Source organism: Stegodyphus dumicola, chromosome 6 (genome assembly GCF_044657685.1).
Source record: "Stegodyphus dumicola isolate Sdum_Otavi_A_Nest chromosome 6, ASM4465768v1".
NCBI classification, from domain to species: Eukaryota; Metazoa; Arthropoda; class Arachnida; order Araneae; family Eresidae; genus Stegodyphus; species Stegodyphus dumicola.
Window position 1 is genome coordinate 205,979,561 of NC_140773.1, and position 15,654 is coordinate 205,995,214.

At 33.6% G+C, this 15,654-nt stretch overlaps 1 protein-coding gene across 1 annotated transcript in view; it reads left to right on the top strand.

Annotated features, from left to right (window-relative positions):
- Positions 1 to 1,957: 1,957 nt before the first annotated feature.
- The window catches only part of Hpd (4-hydroxyphenylpyruvate dioxygenase), a 48,737-nt gene continuing 35,040 nt past the window's right edge, over positions 1,958 to 15,654 (top strand). The window contains exons 1-4 of the mRNA XM_085819390.1: positions 1,958 to 2,102; positions 2,678 to 2,704; positions 10,821 to 10,883; positions 13,053 to 13,200. Of these exons, the coding sequence (XP_085675516.1) occupies positions 2,100 to 2,102; positions 2,678 to 2,704; positions 10,821 to 10,883; positions 13,053 to 13,200 (241 nt within the window). The 5' untranslated portion in view covers positions 1,958 to 2,099. The remainder of the gene's footprint in view (positions 2,103 to 2,677; positions 2,705 to 10,820; positions 10,884 to 13,052; positions 13,201 to 15,654) is intronic.

A 15,654-nucleotide genomic window follows, 5' to 3' on the forward strand; every position in this document is an offset into this window, starting at 1 on the left:
TCCACCTGATGTTTTCTGGGTACGCTGGCGGTCTTTGGCTTTATCCTTTTCATTCTTGCTCGTTGACGGCTTAGCCATAAAACGTTTTCCTCCGTTGTATTTATTTCTTTTCGTGGCCAGCTGTCGGGAGAACTGCTGATGATATCCCTGGGTAGGAAATCTTGAATTTTCCGCTATCCGCCGATTCCGGAAGTTTGCTAATTCGAATAATTCTTCCAGCGTTCGTGGATTTCTGAGTTCCACGAAGTCTTGTACCGAGGGTAATAATCTTGGTAATATGATTTCAATGACTTCGCTATTGGGCTTCCTACCGTGCAACATATTAATTAGCTTGACTTTACTTGGGATGAAATCGGTAAAGTGTTCAATTTTCCGTTGGTAAAAACTGTACAGTTCAGCTTCAGCACGATCTTTAACTATCGGGAACGCTTTTAGAAGTGCCGCTTTCAAATTTTCAAAAGTGTAGGTGAAGCCTCCAACTTCTCCAAGTAAGAACTTCCCAATTCCTTTCCACCAAGACTCCGCCTGTTCTCGGAGGGCAATCGAAGCTATACCTATAACCTTCTGTCTTTCGGGTACAGGATTTAACTAAATGTGAGTATCAAGGGCTTCCATAAATGAAGTGACTGAGTTTTTGCCGTTGAACACTACAGCTGGTTTAATTGCCGCCCTCATCGTCTGTATTAAGAAGCCAAATCCATCCAACGGGTTGGTCACCATCGGGTCTGCAACTTCTGAGCCTTATGGGGATGCTTGTTCGTTGTGTTCGTTGGCCATCAGATTCGAGTAGTAGATTCGGGCGCCAGTTCATTAATCTTACTTTTGTGTGAAAACTGGAAGAGTAATAACTGCACAGAAAAGAAGGGTTAAAAGTACCCTTTATTACGCTCTTTAAAATTTACAATGCGTCAACGCGATGCTAACACACTACGCCTCTTCTTGGACGATAACTAAAATCACAGAACGAAACTAAAAATTCGAAGATATGCACAAATAGTAGAAATAAGCTACAGGGCTTAGCTAATTCCTGTTTCTTAAACCCGCGTCGGAACTAGTGGCCCAAAATAAATGCAGTTATGCCACGAAAACTCGCAATAACTCCGGGAGCAGAAGCTTACGCAACAGAGGTGACGGCAATAGCCTAACTATCTCTCTTTTCTACTGAACCTTGGTTTTTAAACTCTTTCTTTAAGGTAGAATTTGCATTCTTCCACGCGCGCTACGAAATTTAAATATTGTGGCATTGATAATTAGAAGAATAAAGGCTTATAGGAAAGAATAACAAATTATAAAATAAATATAAATCCCTACAACGTTTTTCTATATTTTTCAATTTTTAATTAAGATATTTTGGGGTTTTATGTATTTTTGCCTTGACGCGAAGTGAGAACTGAATTTATTAAATGAGAAATCTATCTCTAATGAAATTCGAGGAAATCAGTTCAAATGAAATGCAGCAAAAAATGCGTATATTTTAATATCCCATACAAGGGAGTCGTGATGCCCGCATCAGATTTTTATTTATTAACTTCCAGGATAAGGAATTTTCTCACTTAAGAAAGATTATTCATTTTTAACATAACATTCCATCCCATTAAATTATTTATTACTTCTCACGGAGAGAGAAGGAGTTTTTGACTAAAAAATTCAGGGAGTATCAGATGATATATATTCATCTGGGGCTTTGCTACATATATTCAAATTTTATTACCATGAACGCAAAATTATGAACTCTTGCAGAAACTCGCATCGTAAAGGATTTTAGATGTTTACGATAGCATGTATAATGAACGAAAAAAGGATTAAAAATACCATTTCAATATTAAATCTTGACCGCGTCACTTGTCTCCGAAAATCTTTTTTAGTCACATGAATATGGGGCAATCTGCGATTTATCAACGGATAAAGAGATAAAATGTTGCTTCAGAAACTGACCAATAGTTCATCGGCTTAATGGCGCAACTTACGGATGAAAATTCGACATAATTGAGTGGGATATATTCTGGACTATTCCTATACAGCGCTCAGCTGGAGACTAGTCTAGCTGTTATCATTTGAGAGAAAACCAAAGAATCTTCTTTAACGAAACTACAGAAAATATGGTAAGTTCTCAAAAGTTTAGCAGTTTTTTCAAATTAAAAACTTTCGTACATAATTACAGTACCTTTTATATGTTCTTAACAGCAGATATTTTCTTAGTAAAAATTCATAATTTTTAATATTTATCTGTAGTTCCCGGAAGAAGCTTTTAAAATTTAATTTGGGTCGCATAATTTAATTTAATTACATTTATAATTAAATTTACTCCTAGTTAAAATTTTAATAAATATTCAGGATCCTAATTAAATTTCAAGGAAATTTTTTTCAAACTAGAATTCCATGTTAGAAGATACCTATAACTACCTATTTATACTTTCATAAATGTTATAATTGAATAGAACTTCGTTAGTAATCACCTTTAAATATTTTTTATCTTTAAATATATTTTGAGACATATATTTTAAATTTAAGTTGTAATATTTTATAAATCTTAATTCGTTTTAAATAAAAATCGCGTACTCTTACAAATGCTGTAAATGTAAAAATTTTAGCTATGTAATAGTTTATAGTTCATAATTCCTATATAAATGCTAGTTGAATTCATTGTTAATGGGATTTTTTTTTTCTTTTTTTTTAGACTACATATACCGACAAAGGTCCGAAGGTAAGATTGTTACATTTATAGTTTCTTATATATAACCTATCATTCTTATATAATTTTTATACATTAAAATGTTATTACATTCGTCTCAAGGATGTCTTAAGTTATTACATTCGTCTTAAGGATAAGATCATAAAAGTAGTTTTAATTTTTTTCTTTAAAAAAGGGCAGATTTGTTTTTGATATAAAGTATACGTTAATATTAATTTTAAAGTTAAAATATTAATTTCAAACCATGTAAAGGTTATTGTGACCATGTAAAAATTGCAAAATTTAGCTCAGAAAGAGTTTGTTACCATGGTGATCGTAACTGTGGACTTATGATTTTTCAAATCAAAATAAGTATTTTCATTTCCAATCTTAAAAACAGTATACATCTTTCACTATCTAAAAATTACATTTAACGAATGCATAAAATGGCTTTCAGTCTCTGGTAATACATTAGAAACTTTTTACATATTATTTTGAGGTTGTAAATCATGCATCCAGTTTTGATGTTTAAACAATATTTCTCAGTAATAATATTAATATTCAAACAACAGAAGCAATATTTCTTAGTATGTTTTCTTAAAGTTTATTCTCTTCTTAAATACTAAATTATTCTTTCACTAGAAAGGATTCCAGCAATAACTACATATGCAGTGTCTTACGAAACAGATTACAGTACTCGGCAATTACGAAACAGATTACTATTTGAATTAACATAGTTGTTTTAACTTATTCTTTCTCAAGTATTTTTAATTTAATTTAAACATAAAAAATTTCCAATAAGCAGAAATTTGCAATATTGCAAATCAATAGTAGCTAACTTATGTATATGTATTGGAACCAATCTAAAATATGTTTGGATATTGCGGGCTATTCAGTGTATTTATTTTGCCAATATTTTGGAAAACGTTTTGAAATAATAACAACGGTTATTTTTGAAACATTCGAGTTACGTTTAAAAGCAATTCCTCAAAATGTGAATGAGAATATTACCAGAGATCATGGAAAGTTCACCAGAGTCAACTATATCCCATCAGAAATCTGCTAGTATAATGAGTATTCATACACTGTACGTTAGCGAAAATAGTTTGAAAATATAAAAGCATCGGGATCTCTGTAGTCAATAATAAGTTTTGTTAATCTTGTTGCTGACCGTAATAAAAAACCTCGATAACCAGCATGCGGTCGGCGGCCCACAAGATGGTCTGTTGTAAACGTTGAGTTTTATTTTATGCTTATATTAACCACCTCACTGTTTTTCCCGAGAGAGACTCGTTGATGTGAAAATTATCATCAGATGTTAGCAACGTGGCACACTCTTTGGGGTTAAATGTGGTCTAAATCCTTACCTCGAGAGACACTCCGTCATTTCGTGCTTTCCAACCCCCACATAACGCAGAAAAAAATGAAAAGAGGTTATTGATGTCTTAACTGGTCACGGTCTATTCACAGCAGGATTGTATCAAGATCGCACAAAGACATCTCTTACAAAGACAAGAAATAGAAATGCATTTCCACTCCCTTCAGCTGGTATTGCAATGGAACTACTTCTCATTTAAAAGCGTTCTTTTAGAGAATCGTCTTTATTAATTTTCAGATAAGAGACTAAGGAACACAAAAGTTTATCTCCTGGGTAGGGAGACTAGTAGGCAGTTTTCTGAAGAGGGTCTTGACAGCTGGTGAAAGGGGGGAGGGGAAATATTTCTAAGCCCAGTTTCAAAACCAAAATGTTCAACTTTGTAGGAAAAAAGAGAAGCAAATATCTGAGTTTTGTAAGACGGTGAAGTGGCTATAATATAGGTTCTCAGGTAAAAACCGAAAGTTATTTTAGTTGAAACTATTCGATTTATTTTGATTCCCACAGAAATAAAATTTAAAAGAAACGTTTCATTTCTTTAAAACATTACCTCGGATAAAAATGAAATGCAGTCAATTTCCTAAAAGATAGAAAATTCAAGGAATATTTACAGTTCATACAATTATGCCAGTCTGCATTTGTTTCACTACTTACAACTAAAATGCTGGAAGCCTGTTATATTTTAATGCATATGTTAGCTCTGGGAACTAGATATTGTTATTGCCTACTGCAGGGAGAGTCAATCTGGTGCGATCCTGGGTGGTAGAGACTCTTGTCCATCCGCTGAATCAAGTACGTTCTCCTGCGCTCAGCTCTTTCCTATTTCCATATCTTTATAAGGCTTTGCCACTTACTTCTCTTAGGTGTTGTTCTGTGCCTATAGCGCGCATAATGGGATTATCACATCTTAACAAAGCATGAGGCCAAGAAAAATTTTTCCGAGAAACGAATTTCTCCTTTCCCTACCATTGAAGGTTTCTTAGCTGAAACACTTTTAATGGAATCAATGTCCCGGCTAGCTATGCGGGGCATAAATTTTCGAGCTCTTTTAAATATAAGTAAAGTATAAATAAATGGATAAATTTAACTATATATGTGTTATATTTTACTGCGTAGTCGTCATGGTTGAGGGTGAAGGCATACAGACGAAGCTAACAAAACTGAATTTTAAGAATCACCATCTGATTTTTACACAAATTAAATCATTTCTTTGGCAGACAAGTTACTTTTCAATCAAGGAATTTAATTGAATACAATAATTTTTTATGTACGCAGGTTTTAAAAGTACTACGTAAGCATCTTAGACAGGAAAGCATAAACAGCGCGGACATGTTTGCATGCAGAAGTCATGAAAAGGAATGACGTAAATGACGCGAAGCAGTATTTATACTACATCGGTGCATAAGTACAGCTAAGGTGTGATTGGTTTGTTTTAGGTTTTTGTTCCCTTTTTCAAGCAGCGTTATGTAACATGGAAAGATCTCGAATTTGGGAGAACCGATGAACTTAGGGGAAGAACATAAAATCTGGAATAGTCAATTTTGAGGTTGCCAGTCATTTCTTAGGGTAGCCATTGTATTTTATTATATCATACAAGTATATTTACTAAGCCTCTAATCAAAAAATTACTTTGCATTTGCGCTAAACTAAGTTTCTGTGAAACCGGATCTAAGTGAAACCGGAGCGCGGTAAGGAAATTCTACCACCTACAAAGGTATAAAAGGGTTGACTATCCCTGGGTCTAGCGAATGGCCTTAATTTCGAAACAGGAAATATATCCTAGTACATTTTACATCATAGAAAAGGTTTATAATAATTGTTGTAAAATGTTATAGGATCTAACTCTCTTTGGCCACGTAAACTAATTTAGATCCTACTAATGAACCTGGTGACTTCTCGCACAGGCGTGAAATAATACCAACACAGAAGAAGGGTGAAAATAATCCTTTATTATTTTCAACTATGAATAGAAAGGCACGTATTTCATGCTTTACAATAATAACACCGACAACTTGCGGTAGAACTTAAGCGTTGTTTCATAAATCAATTCAAAGTATAAAAAAAGAGTAGTGCTGGAACAAGCACTTTAAGTTACGGCTTAACTCGACAACCTACCAGACGTGATAATTATCCAAATGGCCAAAGGGCGTAACAGCAAGGTCAGGAAGGAAACGTGCGCTGGCTAGGGAAAACACGCTCTGAATAAACTTCAAGATCCACTCGTTTAAATGCTCACTTAACCTTAAATTTACATCCCGGCGAGGAAATGCGAGGAGAAGTTGAGGAGTTCAGGAAAGAAAACAAAAATTTGAATAATAGATTAGTTGAACTAAGAGAAACCCTACAATATAATTAGAATAAATATATGTTCTTTAGTTTAATAATAAACGAAAATGCTAAAATCGAAAATAAATTTTAACATAAATGATCGAAATACACTTTATGAATCAGCACACATACTATGCTTAGCATGCGCACTTTTTAATACATACTTGAGATAATAAAAAAAGCCGATGGATTTTATTTAAATAATGTTAAACTGCCTTGACATTATAATCTAGGATCACAATAACAATGCTCTAAACTGGTCACATGCCCCTAAAATAGGATAGGCCTTTTAAAACGCAAAAACCGATCAAGCCAAAAGATATACGATCACTCCGATGTAAATGAACTGGCAAAGAAAAGAAACTAAGCGATACCGCTATTCAAATAAAGTCATCTTCCCCTTTTTAACCCAATAAAATTTACAGCATGAGATTTCATGAGAGCCACAGCAACTAGGAATTCATCTAATGTCAATGCAATATCATCTAATGTCTAATAATCGATAAACAAATTACTGACGTCAGTAATGATTGTGAAAACAAATTGATAAAACCTTTAAATAATGTTTACGCAAGTTTATCTTATCTGACTCATTCGGATATTAGCTATAATATATTTAAAATGTGACACCTCCTTGAACTCTTTCCATCAAAAATGTATCTCTTTCTTAAACAACTTTTTCTTGATAAGCTATTTAGATAACGAAGTAAGGGTAAAAGATAACGATGTATATAAAAGAAAATACGAATTTACAATCTGGAATTTTATCCAAATCGAGTGAAAAGATAGATGAAGGAATATTCGTTTCTTTCAGATTAATTAAAACTGGCAAACTTTATGAACTTGTACAAATTTAAGGATTAAATATGATGTACACCAAGTACATTTTTCTTATCCTATTTTATAACAACCAACCTAATTCGTGTGGAAATTGTTGTTGATAATTATTGTGTAGTTAATTTATAATGATTTTTTAAGGTTAACACTGTTTGCACTTTGCGGAAATGGCTTTTTTGCTTCAAATCTACGAACGAGACCTTGCCAGTTTTAAACTTTTGTCCCCAAATCTTTCAAGCGTCACAAACAGAGACTATCTGAGAATAAAATAAAACAGAGAATAATTTTCCTTTAGGCTTTGAAAGAAGGGAAATCTTGTGCCTGGCTCTGATCTTTTGTTTAAACCACTAATACAACTTTCTTCTCTTCAAACACAAGACTATTTCGCTTTCTTACCGTTCGCGTTTTCACTAGAGGAGGTTTTTAATTTCTTTCAAAAAAACCTTTTTTTGCGTTCATAACTGCAGTAGCCGTTGGCAACAACAACATATTAAAGTATCTGATGTGGATACCGCATGACTTCCTTTTGCGGCCTATTAAATTATACACATTTATTGTTGCATTTCATTTAAACTTATTTCCTCGAATTTCATTAGAGATATTATGAGGTCTTTCTCCCGTCTTCTTCGCGAGCCTTCGTGGTGTGGTTGGTGGTCTGCACGTTGGGCCGGTATTCCGGAGGTCCGTGGTTTGAATCCCGGCGAAGGCGATTGCTCAGTTTTCATCTTGCCTGCGTCAAAAATACCTAATATCTCTACAATATATTTCTCATTCAGCTATTTCAGTTCTCGCGGCAAGGCGAAAATACATAAAAACTCAAAATACCTTCATTAAAAATTGTAAAATACAGAAAAACATAAAACACCAAATACATTTAGAAAAACAATTTTTGCATTTCAAATTAAAGCTTCTACGGAAAAACAAGCATTTTCGGCAGCGGGCTAAAAGACAGATTTTTCGGAGCACAAAACTGAAAATTAACTTTCGGTCTCACTCTGCGAAAAGACACTGAAGTTGGTGCAGAAATTTAATTCACTATTTATTCTATTAAGAGTTTCAAATGTAAACAAATGGCGGCTCCTTTAGGAGCACTTAAACAACATTTAAATTCTTGATAATTCTACAACTATCGTATGCAGATTAACTAAAGGTTAAAAACCTTGATAAAATCCTAGTATATGCTATGGCCTTAGCGTTGAAAATTGTCGGGAATACCAAAATGACTCGTTTACTGCTCATCAGCTCATCATAAATACCGCATTCACTGCTCATTACAATGTCGTCAAAAGTCGCCAAATCCCGTGTGTACCGTATACTAAGATTAATCCAAAAGCTTAATCGGAGCATAAGAACAACATACTTGATTCATTTTTTAAAGTAAAAAAGCACAGTTTACTTAACATATAAGTAAAAAAACTGAGCTCACCGACCGGGTAACAGAGTAGGTATATATATATATGCTTTTGTGGGGACGACTGTAACCAAAAAGAGAGGTGCATAACTACATGTTATAGCAGTCTCATATACAAAATTTCAACGTTCTGAAGACTACTCAATTTTGAGTTATGCGAGATACACACATACGTCACGAATAAAATCTCTTCTGAATCCATTTTACAATCCGTTTTGGAAAAAAGTCGAGCGCTGTAGAATAGAAGAAATCGGCTCAGTGCCAAGACTAAATAAAAAGGGATTTGAACATCGATACAGAATGTTTTCAGTGTAATAGCAGGAAATTAATGGCGTTACTAGACTTTCTACATGGACTATTTTCAGTTGTTCAAGAAGATTAACATCTCATGGCCGCACCGCTTCAATAACACTTAGTAATTTTTACATAGGTTGTTAATAATTTCAGAGGTGTCAACAGCAACTCGAGTAATTGTACAAAGGCAAACCATGTATTATAAGGCTTTTGAAGTTAAAGTTAGCCTTTAGCTTAGACGATCTATGGTTTACCAACTATGCAGCCAGCCCTTTCGCCTGAGTTCGTACCTAAGGCGAACTAGTGTCTGTTAGTGGTCTAAGTCCTACGGCCATTGGTGGGGCAGAGAAGTATAGTTTATTGACTGCGTAGTTCAACATGGTTTATAAATCCACAGCGGTGTGCTTTGATAAGTTCTGCGGATAGATAACATTAAAAGCAAATTATGGGTTTCAAGACTGCATGTTTTCATATTTTTCCGAAGCCATACGGAAATCCTTTGCTGTCCAGAATGTCGTCGTTTTATTGTTTAGGATTCAAATGTGACATTTGAGTTCTAATTAACTAATAAACTAACCATAAATAATTTTGGACAGAATCATTATTTCGTACAAATTGAGCTTGCAGATAGACTCTTTACCTTTTCTCGTTTTGAATTTAAGTTCCTTGTTACTTTCAAAGAATTTGAAATTGAATCAATTTGTTTCCGTGTTCCATAAAAAGACTGCTTTGTAGGCAACTGTTAACAAGTGTGTAGTGATAAAAAGTTAAACCACTGCGTATCACTCCATGCATTTGAAAAGACATATCTGATTGCAGCTCCCTTAAAGTTTAGAATACAGTCTTTTATATAACATTAAAAAAAACTTCTGATCCTTATTTTCTTTTACGGACAAAAGTGTTGAACTTGATTAGACTTCAGTTGAACTTGATTGGAAATTAATTGTACAGAGCAAAGATATTTAAGAATACATCAGCCAATCAGATATCTAAAATTAAGCCTAGACGATACTTGGGATTCTTTGGGAAGTGGATTGTAAACTCCTCAGTACTACCCCAAATATCTGTTGTTGCTGTTGCTAATGCTTACTTGTCTGACCTATAGTCAGCCCAAGCCCATGAAATGCCTCGTGGCAAAGAGCGCAAGTTTATGCCTGCCGTTGGCAACAGCCTTGACAGTACCCTCAGTTCCGCCACCAATTTTGAGAGAGAGCTTCCCGAGGGGGGGAGCTCCCGGTCCGAGGGTCTTCCACCCCTCTTCCCTACTACCAACCTCCCGAGAGGACTTTCGACATATTTAAGAGTGCCCCAATGCCGTACGGGCACTATACATTTACAGACATCTATGCCTTCTGAACCCGGGCCCTTCGGCACGGTAGTCAGCGACGCTAACCCCTATACTGGTTGGACGGCTCCCAGATATCTTTATGACGTAAGAAATGGATAGCAAAGAACTCCAATTTCTTTCCTTTCTTTAAAGTGTTATGAATTTTAACACCGTCATTATTCATTTGCTAATTTAGTTATAATTACTTCATGTTTAATTAAAACTCATCTGACTCGTGTCACACTTTGACGAAAATATTAATTTTTTTATCGATATTGAAGTGGTGGTTCTGATATTGAAGTTTCTGCTTCTATTGCACTTTTAGTTCATATCTCTTAATTTTATCAAAATTACAACCCTTTAAATGCTGATTTCTTTGTTTCTATAATTACATCCTTGAATATAATTGCCGATAATAAAATTTCATTATTTGATTTACATAATTCTTTTTTTCATCTGGCTTTCTTTTTCCAGGCACCTTTGCTTTTCTTTTTTGTCAGTTTTAAATGTCTGGAAATAACATTTTTTAATTAATTAAATTATTTATGAAATTAATTTCTTTCCTTTCTGATTTTAGCCCGATAAAGGACGATTCTTGCACTTCGATCACATTACTTTCTGGGTTGGAAATGCTAAACAAGTGAGTAATTGTAATTTTTTATTTACTTAAAAAGTCACAAGTGAGTTTAGGTCTGTCAAAATTCAGTTCAGTAATTTGATTTAATTCTGTATAATAATTTTGGCCAAAAATTCGCTTTTAATTATAGTGAAATAACAAAAAACGATACCAGACGATTTTAGTTTTATGAGAATGTGATGAGTGAGAATTTATTCCATACAGAAATAATATTCAATACCAATATTTATTCATATTCTCAGAAATACTGATTCCTTTGAAAGTTGTTTATCTTAGAGGGCAGATAGCCACGGTAAAATTTAAAGTATTTCGTTAGTGAGCAAACCAATAATAAGCAGAATTCGTTTCAGAAACACCGATTTAACTTTCACTAAATATTTTCATATTTTGGGGGAAAATGTATCTACAGAAAGCCTGTCTAAAAAACTTTATTTATCCTAAAATGATTATTTAATCTTTTTTTTCAAATGATTAATAACGCTGATAAATTATATAGAGTTTTTATTAATATTTTTAATGAGGCTCTTTATTGACTTTCACAGACAAAAGCCACGATTTGATCAGAGTTTTATTTAGTCTAAAATGACAAAATGCAATATACCTGTATGAATTAAGCTGTCACTAACTTTTCATTAATTAAATCCTACAATTTCCACTTGAAGCAAATGATAAAATGTATAATTAACAATGACTACATTAATTAATAACAGCGTATTGATCCACGACCTTTGTTTAAGATGAACGTCGAGGAACTTAGTGAACTATGCATCGACTTATCGCTGAGTTCAAACAACTAAGACGTAGACTCGAGAAAGGTTAAAATACCCTTTTATTCACTAAAATAAGAATAACAGGCGGCCCCCTTCTCGGGTTTACACTACTCAGGCCTTTAACTTAGAATAAGAAATAAGAAACTAAACTATAATTAACTAAACAAGACATAGGCGAAGCTAGACACAATTATCTAATGTAGTTGACCCTTAAATTAAATTAGCCGACGAATATAAATAGGCGCGTATAATACGACCGAGCGTAACAGCTTCAAGAGTGACTTAGGCTTCCTAAATTCCTCTTCTGACTCATTTGCATTCAATGCGATTCTAAAAACTCATTTTGGTAGGGAGTTGTAAGTGGAAACAAGAATTGAAAGGAAAGGCTTCCAAAGTTAAAATAACTGTTATAAAATTAAACTATACCTTACCACAGCAGTGCACAAAAGAGATATTTGCTTTCAGAGCCGACCAGACGGTATAGTGGTTAGGGAAGCTTACGTTCGATACCGAAAGACCTGGGTTCGAATCCCGAAGAAGGCATGGTTGTAACTGTCCGTCCCTTCATAGGAGGCGATGGTGGCCCACCTATTAGGTGCATCCATAATAAAGAGACCACCACGTCTGGTCCTGTATAGATTAATGGACTGTGTTACATTGTAACTATTCACAATCTGCATTGGAAAATATATATATATATATTTGCTTTTAGAAAGGAAAGTCTTTCGTGTCAAATACTTTAAAAGAACTAATCAGTCTGTTTCAGTAAGATCCGCGAAACGGCAGATGTCATAATCTTCAATGTCTCGCTTCGGGTGAAACGCATTACTTGATTCGCTTTCTTTTCTTTCTTTACTGTAGAATTTTAGGATTTCCTTTCATTTAATTATTTTTTATTAAAAGTATCGAAAATAACTCAGTAAAATTAAATGGCATGTGCGAAAATATGTAGATTCCTATAATGGATAGAATGTGGACTTCCAAGTTCTACGAACTTCAATCTAAATCATCAAACGAAAAAGCTCATATTCTCTTTAAAAATTATACACCGTTAACTCCGTTTCAGAGTTAAAATTTCAACTCCATTGATACAGCGGTATTAACTATCTGAATTTTATTAAAAGCAACAAGGGATTTTTCCCTCCATAATATAGAGTGCTAATCAAAAACCATTAGATATAAATGAAATTTAAGGATATTTTGACAGTAAACACATGCGGATTTCTTTATTTTAAAATATATTATTTCTTTTACTTAACTAGAATTCAGTTTTTGGAATTTCTATCGCTAAATTTTTAAAAAGGAATTATTTCAAAATTATTTCCACCTAAAACTGCTTAAATATTAACTAACAATGTCTTGAAATTCGATATGTAGTTTCCTTCTTTTTTTCGCTTTTCAGGCAGCCTCCTATTATTGCACCAAAATGGGATTCGAACCTCTTGCCTACAAAGGTTTGGAAACAGGATCTCGAGATATTGCAGCCCATGTCGTTAAGCAGAATAAGATAATATTTGTCTTCATGTCACCATACAATCCTGGAAACAAAGGTTAGTCGCCATTTCCTTCTAAAGAAAGCACTACACCCAATTACTGTAAATGGAAATACTTTTCTAGTTACTTTACTTTCACTCCGCAATTTTCTTTTATCATTTCATGTTAATTCCAAAAAACGACAGTCAATATACTCAACAATCAGTTCTTATTAAATGTACATAGCACAACAACAACAACAAAAAAGGACAATTCTAAATATCTCCCGTTCTATTGGGCCGATTATTGAAGAAATTCAAATTGCAGTTTCCATATCTCGACAGCGGGACTTAAGATATATATTAGATTTATATATAGCATTGTTCGAACATTGGTATTCTGACACAAAATCAGACTTTTTCTGAAATGGCAGGCCAATTTTTTTTCCATATTTCGATTCTACCACTCATATTATACCTAAATATTAAATTTTGGAAAATTTGGTGTAAAATTTAAAAATTTATCTTGGCTCTTTTTTTTTTTTTTTTTTTTTTTTTTTTTTTTTCAGTTTGCGCCAAGAATAATTCTTCACATGGCGAACTTCTTAATTTATAGCAAACCATTTTCCTTTCCTTTTTTTCATTGTAGACGAGCGGAAAAATAAAATTTCATCGTTCATACCTTCAAATAATTTTAACAAAGTGCGTAAACCACATTCGGTGTTATTATCGCCTATAACATATATGCCAGATTTCAAAACGCGCCAATATGTTTATTCACGTATATCCTAGGACATTTTGAATAAAAAAATCTAATTTTTTGCAGGTATGCTTAGAAATATATCTGCCTTAAGATTATGGTAAAATTTTGTGGGTTATGATTCAAAATGTTTTACGAAATTTTTTTTTAAAATTATTTTAAAATATAAATTTAAGAAATAAATTATAAAAAATAGGTGAATTTCATTTGGAATGAACATAAATTTCGAAATGTGAAAGGAAGAATCAAATAAATGAATAAAAAAAGAGATTAATACAAGATACAATTAACATGGAGGATCTAAAAAATTGAGAGCTAATTTTTTAAAACTACTCGTGCGATTTTTACAAAACTTGGCAGTTTGGTATAATTTGAGTCGTAGAATCGAAATATGGAAAAAGAATTTATATGTTATTTCAGGAAAAGTCCGCTTTTGTGTCAAAATACCTATATTAGAACAATACTATATTCAAATCTAATATATATCCTAAGTCGCGCTTTCGAGACATAAAAAACGCAAGCTGAATTTCGTCAATCGGCCCAATAGAACGGGAGATATAGAACTGTCCTCCCTTTTTTTTTCAGATGCCAGTGTCCGGAGGCCTCTAAAAGCTGCCCACGTGATTCATTAGATCGCTAGATTGTACCTTTAATGTTCTGGCATGTATTGTTCATACTAATCGTATAATTCTTACCGTGTACATATAGTATATAATAAACACGTATCTTATTTCAAAACATTATAAATATCATATCAGTTTCACTGTGTTTCTAAAATCTGAGTAACTACTTCTCCATGAAATTCCGAGTGCCCCGAATATGCGATAATTTTATCAAGTGCTTGTTGCGTAAATCTGAAACATTCAGTCTGTAGTAGAAATAATTATTTTAATTCTTGTAAAATATTACGAAATAAATTTAAAAAATTCAAAACCAGCAATTGAGAATTGTTTCCAGTGAGATCAAAAAAATGATTTCCATGATGACTTAAAAAATGATCGTTATGTGGACTGTTAGGAATATGAGTTGTAACAAATCTACGTACAGCTTTTTATATGGAGTTCACACTATATTTTTATCATTTGTGCATTTAATATTAATAAAACTGCAGATGGAATAAAAAGAAAGTTGTTGCACTTCTGTAAGTGCAGATAACAGGAGATATCCAGGCATCGAAAGCATGCGACGGTCACCGAAAAAGGATCTATGGATATTTTGGGAGATGGCTGGTAGAAGTTGGGATTAGACCTTGATTCCACTAAAGAAATATGGATATCGAACTCTGTCAACCTTCCAACACAGGCACAACTGTCTAGATTGATGCCGAATTCAATCATCCCGGAATGTATATGAGGGAAATATGTTGTCATAGCGACCTTCTCTGTTAACACTCACTAGCGCTATATACCTGCATGGAAGAGGAGTAGAAAGCTCTACCTACTCCGCATTTTTTGTCTAATGGAACCTGCGTAACCATCTTTTGAGACAGTCAGTCTCCTCTAGCTGTGCTAAGGCAACCTGGTAACCTTTTAAAGCAGTTTGCCGTTGATGTTATTCTGCCATTGACTGTCCTGGCTTTAGTGTTCGTCCTATGAAATGTTATTTATCATCCAGAACGCTCGAAGACATATTGACATGCTTTCTTAACAATTAGAAATTCAGAAATACTAGGATTTTTAATACCCTTCCATGACCACCCAGATCACAAATCCAACATCAGCAAAACACGTCTGGGTCTGGTATGGGTTGGGAAAGCAATTGACGAATTAATT